At 48.0% G+C, this 20,454-nt stretch overlaps 1 protein-coding gene across 1 annotated transcript in view; it reads right to left on the reverse strand.

Annotated features, from left to right (window-relative positions):
• Positions 1 to 18,654, reverse strand: part of NUP42 (nucleoporin 42) — a 298,102-nt gene extending 279,448 nt beyond the window's left edge. Inside the window, exon 1 of the mRNA XM_086941764.1 lies at positions 18,416 to 18,654. Coding sequence (XP_086797890.1) covers positions 18,416 to 18,578 — 163 coding nt within the window. The 5' untranslated portion in view covers positions 18,579 to 18,654. The remainder of the gene's footprint in view (positions 1 to 18,415) is intronic.
• Between the last annotated feature and the right edge of the window lie 1,800 nt (positions 18,655 to 20,454).

The following is a 20,454-nucleotide window of genomic DNA, read 5'->3' on the forward strand; positions in this document are numbered from 1 at the left end:
AACATCCCTTTTGTCCCCCCTGGGGAATCACAACATTCCCTTGTTTTTGAAAATCTTGGTCTGAAGAACGAGGTTTCCGACGATGAATACTTAATACTGTTGCGCACTAATTCACAATTGCTTCACGTGTGCTTAATTAGAAGACTGGTGTACAGGGCATATGTATTCAGCGCTCTAGTTGCCAGGACAAGCCAATGTAAACAAACTTCAGTCGGTGACCATAATGTACGCACCAGGACAAGCGCATTGCCAAGCAGACTGAGCAACACCGGACAATGAAGCTGGAACGCAATGTATGCATCGTTGACACTCACTACACCCTCAAGATATCACCTGGAAGTAATTAAACGCTATATAAAGAAGGAAAGTCGAGAACGGGCACCGGGCCCCAATGGAATACCGCCTGTGCTCTACAAGCAAGATGCAGATTACGGGGCGAAAGCACTTAGCCCTCTTTTCAAAGAAATAAGGCAGACAGCCCTACTTCCTCCGTCCTGGTGGGCTTCAATAATCTCGCCAATTTTTAAGTCAGGAGACAACACTCTGCCAGAGAATTATCGCTTAGTTGCTCTTTTGGACAACGAGGCAACATTTTTTGCAGGTACACTTCTGGACGAAAAGCAACAATGGGCCGAAACAACTATTATCCCTCTGAACCAGACTGGCTTCTCCAAATCACTTGGAACAGTAACAAATATAACAACCCTGGCCCTGCTCATCGTCCACTAAAATGCCATTATATTTGTGCTTCATGGACTACCGGGCTGCTTTTGATCATGTAAACCGTAACAGACTTTGAACTAAACTGGCCAGCTGGGGCATACCCCAGACACTGCTCAATCTGCACAACGAGACCTGGGTTCAAGTAGAACTGGGAGACGGGTCAACTCTATCAAGACAGATAGCAACAAGGAATTGTCTCAAGCAAGGTGTGAGCTGGCCCCGACTCTATTTAACCTGTTTCTTGCAGACCTTAGCCTGTTATTAATTGCCAGCAACTCACACTCCCTAAGGTTAGGGAACCTAGTACTACCATGTCTACTTTATGCAGATGACAGTTTTAATTAGTTGAGTTTACATCATCTGCTTAACACAACATTTGACTACGCGAGGCAAACAACTTGAATATCAACTTGGAGAAAACCAATCAAAAAGAATTTTAAGAAAACATTTGCCTGGTTTTGGGGTCAGACACGCAGAGACTCTGCAATAGAATACAAATATCTAGAAGTGATCATTGACAAAGGCAGGCATTTCACAGCCCAAAGGGACTCAATCAAAAGGAAGGGAACAGCCCTGGCAGTCACGATAAGAAATGTTAAATCTAAACTGAATGGCCCCTCACTTGCCCCATTTGCCGAAGTAATATGGGCACAACTCCTACCCACAATAACTTAAGGGAGCGAGGCACAGAGGGGCAGGGGCTCCAAACTCCTAGATGGTATGGTTGCAAAACCATACAGAATCATTTTCGGCCAACCAACAAGAGTCTCACCAGCACAGATCAGGCTTGAGTTTGGTGTCCAGAAACAGACTCTCGCAAGACAAGGCGCAACAGTCATCTTTTGGGACAAAGTACGAAAATCAAAACCAGGTAGAATAAATTGGTACTTGTGGTTAGAACTACAATATATAAAAATCATCACCTGCAGCAAAATATCTATTAACAAGTGTTGGACCTGCGATGGGCAAGCCCAGCACAAAGGGGGGTAGCTTGGCTCAAGTGTCAAGGCAAGTGAAGGCTGTCGTGTTAAGCCGGCTTTGACCCAATAATATCTCCTTTTACAACCACCAAAAAGAAGGACACCACACCACTGTTGTAGAAAAATACGATTCCTTTATGTAAAATTTCTCTGTTATGAATGGGGATCAATTAGGAAAGCACATTTATATTTCTTTTGGTCACAATTTGCTGGGTTTCGAGTTTGGAATAGATACAATAAATAAGCTCAGGATTACGATTCATCAATAAATAGAATAAATATCAGGAATGAATATCTTCAATAAATAGAATAAATATCGGGAATAAATATCTTCAATAAATAGAATAAATATCACTTTCTGTTTAGCAGAATAAATACTGGTTCAGTTACAAGAACATTCACAGGTTCATTCTGGTATCGCTGTCACCAATTAAATACTTCAGGAACATTACATATGCAAATACATTTCAGGTTGGAAAGATAACTCTTACAGTTTATGACGATTTCATCATTAATGTACACAGGCTTCTCTGGGCACAAAAGAAGTGTTGGGACTCTTTAAGAATCACACGGGGGTTATGCGCGTGTATCTAAAAGGCAAGGAAAGACAGTGAACACTTCATTTACACTCGGCTGCCACCGGGTTGAGATCTCTGTTTGCCGGTGGGGTCTAAGAGCGCCTAGGGGCTTTACCACTGCTAGCACTCAGGCGGCACCAGTTCAAAGTCTGTACACTGACGAACGGGCCTGCCGAAGAGGTCACACGAACTTCGCGCTCAGTCAAATAAATGCCGGTTCACAGTTCCTTTATATCACCGCTTCCCACCTGAAGAAACGGGCCCACCTCACATCGGCTGCAATCGGAAAGCGATTCAGTCGGGTTCAGCACTTCTCTCACCAGCGACGGGTTCTCAGGGGCTCCACGGACCTCCCTCCGACTTCGTCAAACAGGGATGGTTCCCGCCCACAGCTACAGCCGCCGATTCACTGGGGAGGGGCGGAGACAGTAGTCCCGCCCAACAAAGGCCGGCCTTTCCCCGCCCCGGCGCACCACCTCACCTCAGTCTGCGCAGAAAGCACTCTACGCCGGTGGGGCTCGGAGACGTCCGAGCTCCTTGCTGGAAGCGCCTGTCACAAAGGGGGCACAGTAGACGCTCGCGGCAAACTTGCTCTTGCCTCGCGACCCGAGTCTGTCGTAAATCACCACCGGGGGGGGGGTTGAAGGCACACGGAAACGGCCACAGTCTCTTGGGGGTGACGAGGCACTCGCTGGGCAGGCGCTGTAGGCGCGAGGTCACCGCACAGAGCTGACTGGAACACCAGTCAGGATCCACGCCAGTGACCCTTGCTTGCTCTACTGCCCGCACTACCAGCCGCCTCAGGGGTCAACAGGGCAGGTGTCAATCTGGTGTCAAGTCTGGAATCTCCTTCACCTAGATCTGGAAAATCATTATCCTATCTAGTCTTCTGGTCATCTAAAATGGCCGCCAGGGACTGGATCTTATATAGCCAGTGCCCTGAGGTGCTGGCTCGTGCCAGTAGGTTCTAGAACCTTCTTTGGGCTAAGCCAATGACATGGCACTTCTAAGAGGTATTTGGGACCCTAACAGCCACCATACTGGGGTTCTAGAGCAGCCATTTTGTGTACCTGAGGAAAATAAAGCAATTCCTGTCAGGAATGCGCGCCAAGCAAAAGGGCGCCAAAGCCTTGAAAGGTCAAGGTTCATGGAGGCTCCAAGGGGAGTCATTCACATGAGGAAAAAGGATGGCCACCATTTTGAGGCCATTCATACAGGTTGCCAATCCCAGTCTATAATGTCACAGGTGTCGCCAGGCGCCTTGTAAATAGGTGCCAAAAACCTTGTGAACAACTGGGCGTCAAGGAACATCTAGCCCCATGAAACAGCACACAAAAGGTCCTGGTAGACAAAGAAAAGCGACAAATTTTGGGAGGTACAGGGGAACAAAAGAAATCATAGTGGTGAAGGGACTCTCAGAAGCAGACGGGTCTAACAACAAGTCTGACCACCTCGGCCTCATCGAACCCTGGGAAACACCTATCACTCACGGTCTTTAAAAAAAAAAAAAAAATAGCAAAGAAAACAGTAACGCGTCTATCCTGGATTGAGGACAAAGCAGCTCTATCCAAGAGGTCGCATGGATGGATGACGTTGAGCAACTACTCCTCCCCCGCTGCCTAAAAATACACAGCCTTGGGTTTTGCTAGATCCACTAAAATCCAATTCCTAAAGCACCGGCTTCTGTGCATGGCGGGCTACCATGCACAGAACTGACACAAGAACAGAAACAGCTTTTAAAGCCACTTTTTAATCACAAAGGCATTCATACACGGATACAATTGGTGCTGGCGTGCTTGGCACCAGAGGACACGCAGATGAATGGTCGCCTGGTAAGATTTTTGAGACAGGTGGAGAAGAAAATGCCACAACAGCGACAGGCAGATCTCAACGCCATCTTTGGACAGAACAATATTGTTGCCAAAATGAAAAAAAGTTAAAAAGCCGCTAAGTTGGTAGGCGTGGCTTGGTGGGCGAAGATGGCGGTCGCAGCTTTGTAGAGCTCCCGCCGGCCCGGACTTAATCCGTTCATTTATCCTGGCCCCCGAGCCCGCAGTTGGTACCCAGAGATTGGCATCGATTCAGGGGAGTCCCCTGCCTACTCCGGTGTCTTGATCCTGCGTTTTCATTTCTCCTAAGACCCGGCAGTGGAGACGGCGACGTGCGGCCTGGTGGCCGGCTGGAGACCGGGGACCTCGAGTTTCGCGACACCCAGTGGCGGTTGCAGGCGCGCGGGTGGTGGTGGCGCCCACCTCGCAGCCTTTGGCCCAGCTCTGCAGCTACAGTTGCCCTCGGATCACGGAGAAGCCTTTCACTCCTACGCCTTGGGCGGACACTCGTAGGCGACGAGGCGTGGTGGAGGCCTGCCCCGCCCTTGTGAAGCCGGGACCTCGAGTTTCGCGACTGCGGGCCTGTGCCGGTCTGCCCTTTTCCTCCTTGAGGACTCCTGTGCCGACGCTCCAGTCCGGGGCCTACAACGCTCGAAGCAGCTCCCGAGAGGTTACTGAGACTTGTCGTGGGTGGTGTCCGCCCCGCCCGGTGTGTGGTCCTGACGAGCCAGAGATCGACCATGACCAGGACTGGTGGAGGCGGCCAGCCTAAGCATGGCCCTATCGACAAATTCACGGGGCCTAGTGGTGGCTCCGGTGCGGCTGGTGGCAGCGGCGGACCCGGGCCGGACAATGCAGCGATCCTTGCAGCCATCCCCCAATCCCGGGATATGCTTGATGCCAAAATTGGGGCGGTAGGAGCGGACGTTACCCTGCTACACCAGGACCTCCGCAATGCGGTGGAGCGGATCTCCGAGACCGAATCCCGAATCACGGTGACCGAAACGGACATTGGTGCCCTGAAGAAGAGGATGGCGGAGGTGGAGTGTGTCCAGAAGACACTGGCGGCCCGGGTGGAGGATGCCGAAGGGCGTGCACGGAGGAACAACCTCCGCTTCATCGGTTTTCCGGAGCGGTGCGAGAAGGACGACATGGAGAAGTTCCTGACCCAGTGGCTGGAGAGCTGGCTCCCCGAAGGGGCACTGTCCACGTGCTTTGTGATCGAGAGGGCGCACAGGGCCTTGACCCAGCGGCCGCCGGAGGGTGAGCGTCCTCGGCCTGTTATCGCCCGGCTGCTGAACTATCACGACCGCGATGTCATCCTGCGGGAGGCGAGGAACAAAGGCTCGCTCTCCTATGACAACCATACCATCATGATCTTTCCTGATTACACGAAGCTGGTGCAGCAGCAGAGACACTCCTTTGTGGCCGCTAAAGCCAAGTTGCGGGGCCTGAAGCTCCAATATTCCCTCCTGTATCCAGCCCGCCTGCGAGTGGTGTACCAATCCCGGACACATTTCTTTGATACGCCTGAGGAGGTGTTCCGTTGGACAGACGAAGCGGTGAGACTCAGGCCGCATGCCCAGCCGGGGCTGGACCCGGGCAGATCCCAGGGATCGTCGCCGGAGCGGACGAACCGCCAGAACCGAAAGGGACGACACCGGAGGTCTCGATCGCGGAAGCGGTCGGCCTCCGCCAGTGCATCGCAGACTGCTGGTGCGAGGGACTCTGAACACTCCGATGCAGGCAGCTGAACATTGATGGGGATTGGACCTTGTTTGCCGGACAATGTGTTGCCCTACGTCGGCTGGTGAGACTGTTCTAATGTGACTTTATTCATGCCAGTCAATCCACGTTTGAGGTATCCTGTGACCCTTGGTGGGATCACTGTGGGGCTCGGGAGGCGCCTAGCTTGGGCCTCAGACCCTCACGGTTGTGGGTGTTGTGGTGGGGGGGGGGAGGTGAGTGTGTGCTGATTGGGGTGTTGGGATCGATTGGTATGGCGGGCCCTGGGTCCTCCGTTTTGGACCCGGGTCTCTCCATGCCGCAACAGATACTTCAATGTTCTATGAGGTATTGGGGTGGGGGGAGCGGGGCGAGGGGGGGTGTTGTTCTGTTACTGATGTTGGGGGGGGGGCTTGGGTCTGGGAGGGTCTGCTGAGCGTTGGGGTTGGGGGGGTGGGACCACACGTGTATGTTGCTATTGATTTTGTTGGTTGGTGGGGTGCGCCGGGGTGGTGCAGAGGGCCGGGCGACGGGCGCTGTTTCGATGATGGCTGATTGTACAACTGTGTGCCCTCAAAAGGCCCTTCGGGTCGTGACGTGGAATGTGAGAGGGATTCTGGATAAAATCAAGCGTGGGGCTGTGCTACGCTGGGGGAAAAGAGAAATGGTGGATGTGCTGCTGCTTCAGGAGACCCACATGCTGGGCTCCAAGGTCCTTAGTCTCCAGAGATTCGGCTTCCAGCAGGTGTACCATGCGGGCTTTACGAGGGGCTCGCCGGGGGTGGATATTTTGGCCCATCGTAGGGTGGCGTATGTACATGAGAAGCAATGGATTGATCCCCAGGGCCGCTACGTGTTCATTAAGGGCTTGCTGGGCACTGAGCAGGTGGTATTTGGTAGCGTGTATGCCCCCCCCCACCTGCAGTGGGCCTTGTCTGAGCGACTGTTTGCGTTGTGGGACGAGATTCCAGATGTGCTGACCATGGTAGGAGGTGATTGGAACGAGGTTATGGATGTGGGCTTGGATCGCCAGAGGCGGGTGCCTGTTGTTGTAGATCCCCCCCCTCCCCCCCTGCTGCTGCTCCCACCAGACTACGTGCAACGGTGGATAGCTTGGGTTGGATTGATGTTTGGCGCCATTTTCATCCTGCTGTGCGTGAAATCACATATGTGTCGGCGGTGCATGGGTCCCTCGAGACTTGACTATTTGTTTGTACCGGGTGCCTGCCTGAGCCGAGTCAGGGATGCTGTGATACTCCCCAGAGGCCTGTCTGACCACTCCCCTGTTGTGGCTACCATAGCCCCCCCCACGAAGAAACCGCCGTTTCGATGGCGGATGTCGTCTTGGCAGTTGCAGCAGCCTGAGTATGTGCATCACCTGCGTGAGGCGATTGATCATTATTGGCGAGAGAACCTAATGGGCGGTGTGGATGCGACGGTGGTGTGGGAAGCGCTGAAACCCACTTTGCGGGGTGTCGATATTGCCTGGTGCGTGGCTGCTCGGCAGAAGCATCGGGAGGCCATTGTGACCGCCGCCGCCCGCGTGGAAGAGTTGAAGCAGCGTGGCCGGGATGGGGGCGACGACGACGCAGTACGGCAGCTACTGCAGGCCCAACAGTCGTACGCCTCAGTCCTCTACGACGAGGCAAGGCAGGCGTGGCTCGCCACGCGTAGCAGGGTGTATCAGTGGGGCGACAAGTCCTGTACTATGCTCCACAGATTGTGCCAGGCGACCTTCCAACCCCTTGTGTTACCAGGTCTCACGGCGGAAGACGGCTCGGTTATGACGGACCCGGACATGCTCGCGGCTAGCTTTGCCCACTACTATGAGACGCAATACGCCCCCCGTGACCACCTGGAGACGGGTGAGATCTCCGCCTATCTTGACGACCTGCTACCGCAGGCCGTCACCGACGAGACCAGGACCGCTCTAGACGCCCCGCTCACAGCTGAGGAACTCGGGAGGCCCTAGGTCAATTGAATACAGGAAAGGCACCGGGCCCGAGCGGCTACCCATGCGAATTCTATAAAAAGTTCCACCTCCAGTTGGGGCCCCACTATCGGCGCGCTCTGGAGGCGGCGCGGACCCAAGGGGAACTGCTGCCAGACTGGCGCCATGCCGAGATTGTGGTATTCTTGAAGCCGGGCAGGGCACCGGATAGGCACGACTCGTACCGGCCCATTTCCCTTCTAAATATCGAGGCCAAACTCCTGGCAAAGGCCCTGGCGAACCGTTTGTTGCCCCACATTGCTGACCTGGTCCACCCCGACCAGGCTGGATTCATGCCCCACAGGGCCACTCGACATAATATCCGACGGGCGCAGGCGGCGGTCGATGCCATGGGTGCTCGGGACGAACAGGCGGCACTCCTACTGGCGGATATGGACAGAGCCTTTGACTCTGTGAGCTGGGCATATCTATTCACTTTGTTGGCCCGCCTCAACCTAGGCCCGGTTTTCTTGTCATACATACGCTTGCTCTACACTAACGTGACGGCCTCGGTCCGAGTGGCCGGGGCCACCTCCGGGCGCTTCCGTATCGGTCGGGGCACTCGACAGGGCTGCCCTCTGTCCCCATACCTGTTCGCCATGGAGCCCCTGGCGTCGCGGGTGCGGGCGGACGCCCAGCTGAGCGGCTTTGTCTGGAACGAGGACCTGGTGGATAGAATTGCGCTATATGCGGATGATGTCCTCTTCTTTCTCACCGACGTACAACGCTCGGGTCCCCGGGTTCTGGAGGTCATGCGCGTGTTTGGTGAGATCTCGGGTCTCCGACTCAACCTTAATAAATCGACCCTGTGGGTGTTGGGCGGCGGAGTCGTCACTGACCCTTGGGCCGAGGGACTGCGGGTGGCGACGGATGGCCTGAAATATCTGGGCATTTTCCTATCGGAGTCATGCGTGGTGGCTTGGGCTCGTGGTGTCCTACCAGTGTGGGAACGAGTCCAGGCTGATGTCAAGACCTGGTCCAGGATGCCGCTTACTATCTTTGGGAGATCGGCCATCTTTAAGATGGTGGCGCTTCCACGTTTCTTGTACCAACTTCAGAATTTCCCGTACCCCGTTGGCCAGCAGTGGTTCCGTCAGGTCAACTCTGTATTGGGCCGTTTCCTGTGGGATGGTGGTGCGGCCAGGGTGGCGTTGAAGACATGCTTTTTGTCTACGTACTGGGGTGGCCTGGCCACCTCGGACCTCCTCTCCTACTACCAGGCTTCCCAACTACTGGTCCTCAACGAATGGTGGTATGGCGATAGGGGGGATCCGGCATACGCCCTGGAACGGTCACTCATGGGTGATCATACACTTCACACCATTCTCTATTCGCCTGCGCCGTGTGTTGCCATCGGTTACCAGACTGGTGTTTGATCTGTGGCGGCAGACCCTGCGCCGCATGGGCTGGTGGGGCAAGTTAACGGCCGAAACGCCACTTTGGCATAATGGTCTGCTCCCGGAGCTGGCGGCCCTGACCGGCTTTGAGGGCTGGAAAACCATAGGTGTTACACAATTGGGCCAAGTCATGTCCGGCACCACCCTCAAATCCTTTGAGGAACTCCGCGCGGAGTTCCAGATGCCCCAGTCCCAGTTCTTCCGCTACCTGCAGCTGCGGCATGCCCTCACCCCAAGCATCGCTGGTCAGGATTCCCTGCCGAAGTTCAGCCCGGTGGAGGCTAAGGTGTTTATGGGGGATCTGGGGGACAGAAAGGTTTCCAAGATATACCAGACGCTGGTCATCCATTGCTCCTCTACCCTACACTCACTTCGGGCGGCGTGGGAAGTGGACATTGGCCCTCTTGAGGAGGATGATTGGAGAGAGGCGTTGGAGTCCCCACGAGGTACCGCCATTGCTGTCCGGCTCCGACTCATCCAATTTAAATACTTGCATCGCGCCTACTACACACGTGAGCGGCTGTGGAAGGCTGGGTTGATTGCATCTCCGGAATGCCTGCGCTGTGGAGCGGTGCCTGGGTCCCTGATGCACACTGTGTGGACGTGTGGCCGGCTAGCTGGGTTCTGGAGGGGTGTGTGGAGTTGTCTGTCAGAGGTCCTGGGCTGGGACCTTCCCCGTACCCACCGACTGGGATTACTGCACATCATGGAGGGGGTGGGGGGAAACATATATAAGCGTCACTTGTTGCTCTTGGGGCTTGTTGTGGCTAAGCGGGATCTGGCCCGAGCATGGAAAGCGGTGGGAGCCCCCCCCCGTCTGCATGGAAGGCTGGGCTAGATTATTTCATGGGCCTGGAGAGGCCGATCTTTGAAGCGAGGGGCTGCCCGTGCAAACACTACAAAATATGGAAGCGATGGGCCGACTACCGGGGCCTGTCTCTGGATCCCCCGGCGGAGCGAGAGGAGGACATTTGACTACAGTGACATTGTTGGCCCGAAGCAGCGACGCTCTGGTTGCACTGCACCTTACACATTCTATTCTTTACTTTCTGTACACGTGTGGTTGGGGGGGTGGAGGGGGAGTTTTTGGGCTGGGGGGTGTCGGAGTTGTGGGACGGGTTGGGTAAATGGGGGGTTCCGTACTGAGCCTATACTTGAGTCTGTTTCATCACTTGCATGATTCGCTGTATTGATATTGTCTTGGTGATCTTCGGTTTTGGGGACGCCACGTTCTCACTGCTCATTTGCTCAATAAAATTGGTTGTGAAAAAAAAAAAAAGCCGCTAAGTTAATGAACTAATTATAATGTCTTGTACAGATCTACTGGCTTGAATTGATTTGAACTGATTTTTAGCAAGTTTATTTTTTTAACCTTACTCTTAAAATTGCAATTTATAATGAAAAATGTTATGAGATACTATGTAGCAATGGTCTTAAGTATCTATGCTAATACAATAAACTTGAACTTGACACACACTGCGCTGCAGTAGGCTAGGGTTGCAGCAGCCTTTTTGTAAAAAAAAAAAAAAAAAAAAAAAAAAAAAAAACCTTCACACCAGCTTCCTTGTGTTGTGCTGCACCCTGCTTCAGCTTCCTTTGTGGTCTTTGCTTTCCTTAAATGAAGCATGAACTGCTCGTGGAAGACTATGTTCGCCTACTGAAGACGCCAGATGAACACTGCGGGCAATCCCACCACATCCAGGGCGGTGTCCATTTGTCGCCAATTTCTGTAGTAACCACTCCAGTTAGTTAGAAAGGTTAAACCTATATCAACAGCCCTGAACTCTTAGTACCGGCACACTTGTTATGATGAATAATCCACAGATGAAACGAAGGAAAGTTGTAGTTAGATTTATTTCCAATAGAAAACAAACTCCACCCAATGCTCGATGCTTCCATCCAGAGGCAAACCCCTACAGTGACTGACCACACGTTAGAGTAGTAACCACCAAACGGACACATCACGCGTGGATGCATTATTAAACAAATACATAGCATGCAACCACATCACGCGTGGACGCATAGTCAAATAATAACATGTAAGATGACTGCACATCGCGCGACACACCGCGCGATGAGCACGAGTAATTAAAGCAACCACTACACCACCTTCCCCCTTATAACAACAAATAGAAACAAAAGAAAAACAAAAACAAATTAACTTCAGAGGGAATCATCAAACTTCAATACCTTACAAAATCATTGAATTTTCTAGGTGCTCTGATGACTCTGCCATAAGAAGAAATAACCTGTGAAGAGGAAGCATTGGTTGAATTGGCATCAGAGGAATTAACACAACCATTGGCCGATTGAACATGAGTATTAACACACCTGTTCACATTAACAGGATCATTTAACCAATGACACCAATCCAAATCCTCAACAGGTTCATTCCTTATGTTTCTAATGATGTTTGCTTGTTGATGAGAAACTTCTACAAGATGGGGTTTGTTCCACCAACCTTTACCATCAATGAAAGCAGCACCCTTACTGACTTTAAGAACCCTTAATGGTTGAAAAAACTTTGACTCCCCTTTTTTACCTTTGACAGGCTTTTTGATCAAAACTCCGTCATCCATAGAAAAATCCACAGGAGTAGCATTACACTTAGAATCAAAATTTTTCCTCATAAACATTTGTTTGGCATCCACTCTTTTTCGGATAGCGCCCAGGTCAATTTCCTTATCCCCGGATAATTTCTGAAGCCAAGAAGGAAACAAATTAGAATGCGAACCTCTGTTCCTCAACATAAAAGGAGAGACTCCTGTAGTACAGTGTGGAGAAGTGTTGTAATGCCAAACTCTCTCCCTAATGAAATTAATCACATTCATTCCACAAACCAACGCCGTTTGAATGCCCTCCTTAATCACCTTATTTCCTCTTTCCACCAAACCATTAGAAGATGGGGAATATAAAGCAACTTTGAGTTGTTTAATGTCTAGATCACCAAGCAATTTCCTCATCTTATCGGAAACAAAATGCGTGCCATTATCACTGACAAGCACCCTAGGAGCCCCCTCCACATCAAAAATTGTTTTCAAAAATGAAATAGTAGAGTCAGAATCGGGTATTTTAACAAATTTGTGGTACATCCACTTGGAATAATAATCAACTAATAGGATAACATACTTGCATTCCTGGTCCAAAATAGAATAAGGACCTGAAAAATCAATACCAACTTTTTCCCATGCTGCATGTGGAAATTCAGTTGGAGATAAAGGGACTTTCATTGTATGCCAATGTTTATCAGAAACCAGGCATTCTGGACAAGAATCAATTAATCTCCTGACCTGTACATCTAAAGAGGGCCACGAATGTTCCTTAATCCTCATAATGGTTTTAGTAATCCCAAATGACCTTTGTGAGCTTCACCTATAATCAAAGGCCGTAATTTGAATGGAGGAATACATTTTTACCCTCTGCGAACAATATTATTCTCAACTGAAAGCTCATCAGCAACCTGTGAAAATCTACGTAATTCACCCTCCAGACACCTAGGCTCCGGCCATCTACGGGTCGAATAATGAATAACCTTCTGAAGGACTGAATCACTTTCACCTGCACATTTCCAACCATTCTCAGATAAAACAGGGGTCAATTCACCAACAGCATCCACCATGGTGACGCATTCAATATCCTCAGCAGAGATATCCTCATCATCATCCTTAACCATGGAAAGTCTTTTTAGACATCAAAATGGTAAGGACACGTCTCAAAATTGTATTATGCTCCTCTAAAGACTTAGCATAAATCAAAATGTCATCGAGGTAAGCCTGAACTCCAGGCACCTCACAGAAAAGAGAATCCATAAGCTTCTGGAAGGCACTCCCAGCCGAAGCTAGACCAAAGGGAAGGCGTAAAAATTTAAAAGCACCAAACAGGGTAATAAAAGTGGTTAACTCCTGAGACTCTTTTGATAAAGCGACCTGATGATAAGCAGACTTTAAGTCGATCAGAGAAAACCACCTAGCCCCGTCAAGATTAGCGAGAAGCTAATGGATCTTTGGCAGAGGGTGGCAATCAACAATAATAGTCTTGTTTAAACTGCGTAAATCCGCACAGAGCCTAATTTCGCCAGTCTTTTTGCGAGCGACCACAATCGGAGCCACCTACTGTGAAGAATCAACTGGTTGAATAATACCATGTTCACACAGATCTTTCAAAGACCTGTCTAATTCCGCACGGACGCTCAAAGGGACAGATCTAACTTTATGAGCTACAGGTTGAGCCCCAGGGATCAATATTATTCTATGTTCCACACCCTCAACACTGCCAACTTTGTCACTGAGCACAGGTTTAAACTCTTCCATAATCTGTTTTGCATCAAAAGTTTAACCATCAGACATGCACCCTACACTTGACACAGGAAGATCCCCAACCTTAACTGGATTATCATCACCAGGAACTAAATATAATACCATGAGGGCAAGATCCTTCCAGCCAACTATATTTTTGCCTTTCTCAGCAACATAAATTTTGGTAATAGTTTCTCTACCTAAACATTGTACTAAACCCTCAAAATACCCAATCATGTTGATGTCCTTTTCACCAAAGGCCTTCGGGTTTACATCAGAACGTAACAATTCAACTTTTCTTTTCCAAAAGTCATAGAAAGTAGAATCTCTCAGAATAGTAAAAGGGGAACCAGAGTCCGCCATCACCTGTAAAGGAATACCATCAATTACAGCAGAGCATAAAGGACCTTTTATATATCGTTAACTTGGCCGTTATCATCTAAAGTGACAACAATATTACTAAAAGAATTGGCACAATCATCAATAACATCATGTGAGAAAGTACCTGAGCGGAGCGAGTTTCCACCTCGTTATTCGAGACCCACGAGTCCCAGATTCCTCTCTTCTATCTTCACAGGAACACAGTAGAAACAACTCGGAAGTTCCGCCTCCACGACCTGGAAGTGGAGTCGAGAGACCAATAAGAGAAGAGCAGAACAAACGTGCCGAAGAGGAAGAACGCGGAAGAGAGACCACGAGGGAGTACGAAGACGCGGGACCCGACTGGAGGAGAGAAGACGCGGGACCCGACCTGAGGAAAGGAGAAGACGCGGGACCCGACCTGAGGAAAGGAGAAGACGCGGGACCCGATCTGAGGAGAGAAGACGCGGGACCCGACTGGAGGAAAGAAGACGCGGGACCCGACTGGAGGAGAGAAGACGCGGGACCCGACCTGTGGAAAGGAGAAAACGCGGGACCCGATACCAAGAGGAACTGGCCATCCGACAATCCCGAAGAGGAAGAAGAAGCCTGGTCCGAAGATTGGTGGTGTCCGGAGGTGGCTGGGGAGCGGCCGTGACTCAGGAGAGTTACGGCGGAGCCAGGTTAGTGTCAGGGTCTTGGGAGTAATTGGGGAGCGGGTGGGACAGAGTGGGAAAGTAAGGTAGTTACGTGTAACAGAGGGTTGTGAACTTTAGGATAACTCTTTTGTGACTACACACGTTTACTTTTGGAATAAATGCATGGAGACACCGTTTTTTCTGAGCACAGTCGTTGTCGTCCATAAGGGAAGATACAAAACAATTGACTATACCTATATTCCCTTCTTTATTTTCTACCTTAACACTGGAATCTCATTGCTTTATCGTAATTCTGGGCTCTTGGACCTATTCTTGTGGCACTTTAAAAACTCTAGCACACCACGGTGAGGAAATAGTGACTACGACTTTAAATTAGCAACAACATAGTTTGACGGCTCCGTTGTCCTTTCTTTATTCCCATATGAGCCTCCGGGGCGAACATCACGGTCAAGGACATCCAGACGGAAGAAATACCCCCATTTTCATCAGAACATTCCAGTTCACGGGACACCTCGGACGAAGACGAAAAGCAACTGAAAACCATTACTCAACAACCTATCTCTTCTACTTTTGTTAATAAACCTCCTTTTCAACCTATTCTTAAGCCTCCACGCCTGTTTATCAAGCCTGCCCTCCCACACATCAGATTCTACATAGTTAACTGTAGGTGCTTTCTTTAAATTCCTACAAACACCTTGAAAATGGCCCATCTTTTTGCAAATGACACAACATCTGTTAATAGCAGGACACCCTTGAAAGTTGCCCAAATGGTTCTTCGATCCACATCTGTAACAAAAATTAGATTGTTTTTTCTGAACAAATTTTACATTTTTGTTTTTAAAATTTACAGAACACACAGAATTTTCTTGACATGGTTCAGACATATTAACTGAATTGACTCCACTTTTTGACGCATCAGCCATGACTTTACTAGTAATTGCGGAACGTTCAATGCTTAAAGAAAGTTCGATTACCTCATTTAGAGATGGATTTTTGCAACCAAGAATTCTTTCTTTAATCTTCCGTGAAGAACAGTTGAAAACAAACTGGTCCCTGATATAATTATCGCAAAGAGGCCCAAACTCACATGTGGTTGCCAAAACTCTAAGGGCAGAAATATATTCTTCAACTTTTTCACCTTCTCTATGTTTCCTAGCATAAAAGTTATGTCTTTCTAACATAATATTTGGCTCTTCAGCAAATTGTTTTTTTAAACGAGCCACTGCTTCAAGATATACATTCCAATTACGGTCACCACTTTGAGCAGGAGGAGGAATTGGAGGAATACTTTAAAATACGTTGAGCTGCTTGACCAAGGCACCCAAAAAGAATTGCAAATTTGCGTTCAGAGGAAAAATCCATATCATCTATAGCAATAAGATGATTTTCAAATAAAGCAAACCATTCTTTCCAGATTATTTCAGGGCTTCCAGGTTTACTCAAAAAATGAGGAAGTTGAGTGATATGTTGTAAATGTAAATTAGCCATAATAAAATGAACAGAACACAATATCCCCCTCTGTCAAAATAACCTTTAAAAACTAATACAAACAGTGAAGAATATGAGATAATCTTCAAACACTAATACAAACAGTAAATAAGGAAATAAATTAAAATCTATTTATGGTAAGCTGGAATAAAATAATTAAAAGATGAAAAGCGTGCCCGTCGATGAAGTAACACGCTGCAAAGTTATCACAAAATGAGTTTTCAAAGCGTGCGCATCGCTGAAATAATGCGCTAGTATTTGTATTTACCATAAATGAATTCTCAAAGCGTGCGCATCACTGTAGAAATGCGCTGTAATGAGAAAATCCGAGGAATGTGTGCGTTGTTGAGAAAACGCACCGATGCAGATTTGAATCCCAAAATATGGAAAGTTCCCAAGAGAGAAAGCGTGTGTGTCGCTGTAGCAACGCACTGATGTCTATCAAATTGACATCTTGATTGCTTAAGACGCCTGGAAGACTTCCGTGAAGAACGGGAGTAAGGATTGGATATCAAACGGCGAATCACAGCTGAGTCACAGAAAACGGACTAAAAGACAGTCTTAGTCTCTTCTGGCCAATCTTCAAGCTTGTGAGATAGGGTAGTTTTTTATAGCCAATCCTCGTACATGAGATGTAAAACAGTCTATAAATGGCCAATCCTCACGCTTGAAATTTAAGCCAATCGCGCATAAAATATATTTTGACGTACCTTATTCATCGGTGAAGAGTACAGAATGTTTCAACGAAGTACTTCACAGGGTGAAACCGGCAAAGGTACGTCCTTAATTTAACATCAAATATTGATGAAAAATTCTTGCGTGGGTATGGTGGAGTTTTATTCCCGATCGTCGCCAAATGTTATGATGAATAATCCACAGATGAAACTAAGGAAAGTTGTAGTTAGATTTATTTCCAATAGATAACAAACTCCACCCGATGCGCGAGGCTTCCATCCAGAGGCAAACCCCAACGGTGACTGACCACACGTTAGAGTAATAACCACCAAATGGTCACATCGCGCGTGGATGCATTATTAAACAAATACATACCTTGCGACCACATCACGCGTGGACGCATAGTCAAATAATAACATGTAATATGCGTGCACACCGCGCGATGAGCATGAGTAATTAAAGCAAACACTGCAGCTCCTTCACAAGCCCCCAAACTGAACTCCCTGGAACCCTTATAAGTCGTCATTCTAAAATTACATCACAATACGTACTACATGTTTACAAATCATACACACTTACAATACAGCACTTTCCTTTATGGCTAGTTTATATGAAAACTGACACTCGGAAACTTGAATGGGATATCTAGTGATAGATTTGGGAGCCCTCTTCAACTCTCGATGCGCTTTAATGTAATATATATTATACAGCACCACAGCAAATACACTTATTTGTAATACGTGAATGCCATGTACCAAAAGACACATCCAGTACCGTTAGAGTTTCCAGAGCAGGTAATGCTGGTTGGCACAAAGATACAATTCGATTTTCACTAAGTAAATCAAATATAATGCATTTATTATGATGAAGAGTTAATGCTTCCTTGCTCACCTTAGTCTAAGAGACTGCATTAAGTGCAGCCATTAAGTATTTCCAAACGACCTTTTAAAAATTGCTAACAAACCTATTTAACATTGTTTGCCTTATTTCGGGTAGGGCAGGGAATAAAAGACTTTTCCAATGTCTTCTTTCGTTTTCAATCCTCTTTCAACTGTGACATTTATTGATTTTGCATCTTTTTTCCGTGTGCGTTTAAGTGATTTACGCTGAAAACCATTATATTTACAAAACGTTTTGCTGGTTGATTAGCGTATGCTTCCTACTCGTCTGCAATTCAGTGTCTCAATAGAAAATACATAACTTGAGCAATCTCTGCATCTCCTTCTCAGCTCGGAGCTGGATATGTCAGCAGCAGCACTCTATCAGCAGGACACCTAATCTATTTGAGTTTGTATGAAAAGGGGAATAAGGAAGGAATGAGCAGAGCGGGGAGAAGTGAGTTGGAGGATGAAGGGAAGATGGAAAGGGCAAGAGACGGGTTAGAATCGAGGACCCTCTACACGGCGAGGGGTAGAAAGTATTAATAGTTTAGAAACAGATGTTGTGAAAGAAAAATTGTTAAGAACTATTCCTGCAAAAGAAGTAAAAAGCTTGGCGAAGCTATTAGCTATAGTTACTATCCCTAGCGAGCCAGTCCACCTTGTTGCTAGGTCCTAATAGCACAAAAACGCATCTATGCAAATTTCATAGTTTGTGAACAGCACATCCCGTTGGTGTTTCAATGCACGGGATGAGTCACAAATACCACAGGTACCATGATAGTTCTACAGCCGATTCAGAAACACCAACATTTGGTAGAGCCCTAATGGTGCTTACCCTGTGACGGCTGCTGATATTGTCGACTGCCACCGCCACCGCCACCGCCTCTTCCTCCTCCACCGCCACCGCCTCTCCCTCCGCCGCCGCGGCCTGGGTGCTCATTCCAGCAGCGATCGCCGTACCGGCACCTACCCTGTAGGAAGAAGTTACACACCACCATGCTGCTTCCTAGATGGAAAACAAACGAGCTTCCCCGCCTCTTTCTCCCAACGGCCTATGATGACACATGTCATCCCGTCCCTAATCTGGATTGGTGGACCGATGAAAAACATGTAGCGCGCTTCTGATTGGCAGGGGTTTAAAAATAATCATAGAAAACGGCCTTTACTTTGTCAACCGGTCGGCCATTTCTAAGTAGCAAACAATATAAAATTTCGATATTCGAAACATAGACATTTTGAGGTCTGGACAAAATGGGCGTCCGCCCAGGACCCCAGCTTATCAGGATGCCCCCTCGCCCCCACAAAGCCGTATCTGTTTTGCCGAGTCTTTCCTTGACGCCCTTGAATAAGCCTTAAAATATATTGTTTTAAATGCTTTCCTCTTTTAATTTATTTTTATTGTGGGTAATATGTATTAGTCTATTACAGGCATTTTGCAGAGAAATGTTTTATTTATGTTTTGTGCACCATCAACAAAAAAAGTTTCTTTTAGAGCCAAACAAGACCTCATATGCGAAATGGGAATGGGTCACAGGGATTATCTGCAACAGCGAGCTGCTGTGTTTCAAAATTGAAAAAACAGTCACTATCTCTGAATATTAGATGTAAACACATTTGGAATTTGGACCAGTGTGCCAGTGCACTGTCAGTGACCCGGCGAAAGAGGGCCACGCGTGAAGAAGCCGAAACTGGATTATAAATTCAAAGCTGTTTGGAATAGGGCCCCTCAAAATAGGTTTGGCCCAGGGCCCCCAAAATCCTTAAAATGCCCGTGGTTCAAAATATAATTAAAGTCACCTAAAAAAAGGAAGCTAAATCAACTCGCCAACATAGGCCTATACTTACTAAAACAGTAAGATTTTAAGAAATATTTTAAACATTTTAACTTTATACTTTTCTAACTACAGTACTCAAGCTGCTTAAAAAAAGTAAATGTTTCAGGATGTGGCGTGTATACAGAATGGAGTACCATAGAAGTTATTGGGGATGACAAGATTACTGTGCCTGAATTTCACTTAACCTATCCTCGGATGTTTACTTACAAATTTTTAATTGCCCTAACTTTTGAAGCAACAGAGCAATTCCAATAGCTGCTACACGCGCAAGGGTAATAATGAGCGTATGTACAGAGATGAAACTGATCGACACTCAATCTCAATCTCTTCCACCCACTCTTGAACTGTCAAAACAATGCATTCAGAGTATTGTGTCATGACCACAGCTGTCAACTTTTTCATGACTAAAACGATAGTGATATTCGATCGGCATGAAAAAACCCTATGTAGGGCTCAAGGGTACAAGGAGAGATCCCGTGGTGGGAACTTTGTAAATGTACAGAAATTTATATAGCGCAAATCACCGAGCGGTTTCTAAGCGCTTGCTTAGGGATTGCATCCTGGTATTCCCCTGTGAGATAACCCCCGCAGGGTATCCGCAATGTGAAAGCCAGGCATCCCGCCGCGAGGGGCCATTGTGGAGATTAAGCAAGCTATTGCCCAGAGTCGCAGAGTGTGAACCCAGTAGGGACCGGAGCGAGAATTGTCGAGTCCATGGACATTTTAGGACTCAAGACCCCGCCGAGCCGGGAATTGAACCCTGGTCCCGGGCTGACCTCTGCTTCCAGGTCTGCCTCCTCTAACCAGTGAGCCACACTTCTCCACTTTGACTAAGTGCCTTTTTTAAATGTCTCCTTGGCAAGTGAACACAATATCTATTCCTGTGGTTTATTTTATCAACCAATTGTCATCAAGTATGCTTGCATTTTTTTATTGAATAAAAAAAAAACGACAAGCATTGTCAATTGTCAATACCAATAAGTCTGGCTTGTAAATGGAAGTGCCTTTTCAGTCACTGTTGAGTTTAGGCATTCAATAA

The sequence above is a fragment of the Lissotriton vulgaris genome, chromosome 10, assembly GCF_964263255.1.
Source record: "Lissotriton vulgaris chromosome 10, aLisVul1.2, whole genome shotgun sequence".
NCBI classification, from domain to species: Eukaryota; Metazoa; Chordata; class Amphibia; order Caudata; family Salamandridae; genus Lissotriton; species Lissotriton vulgaris.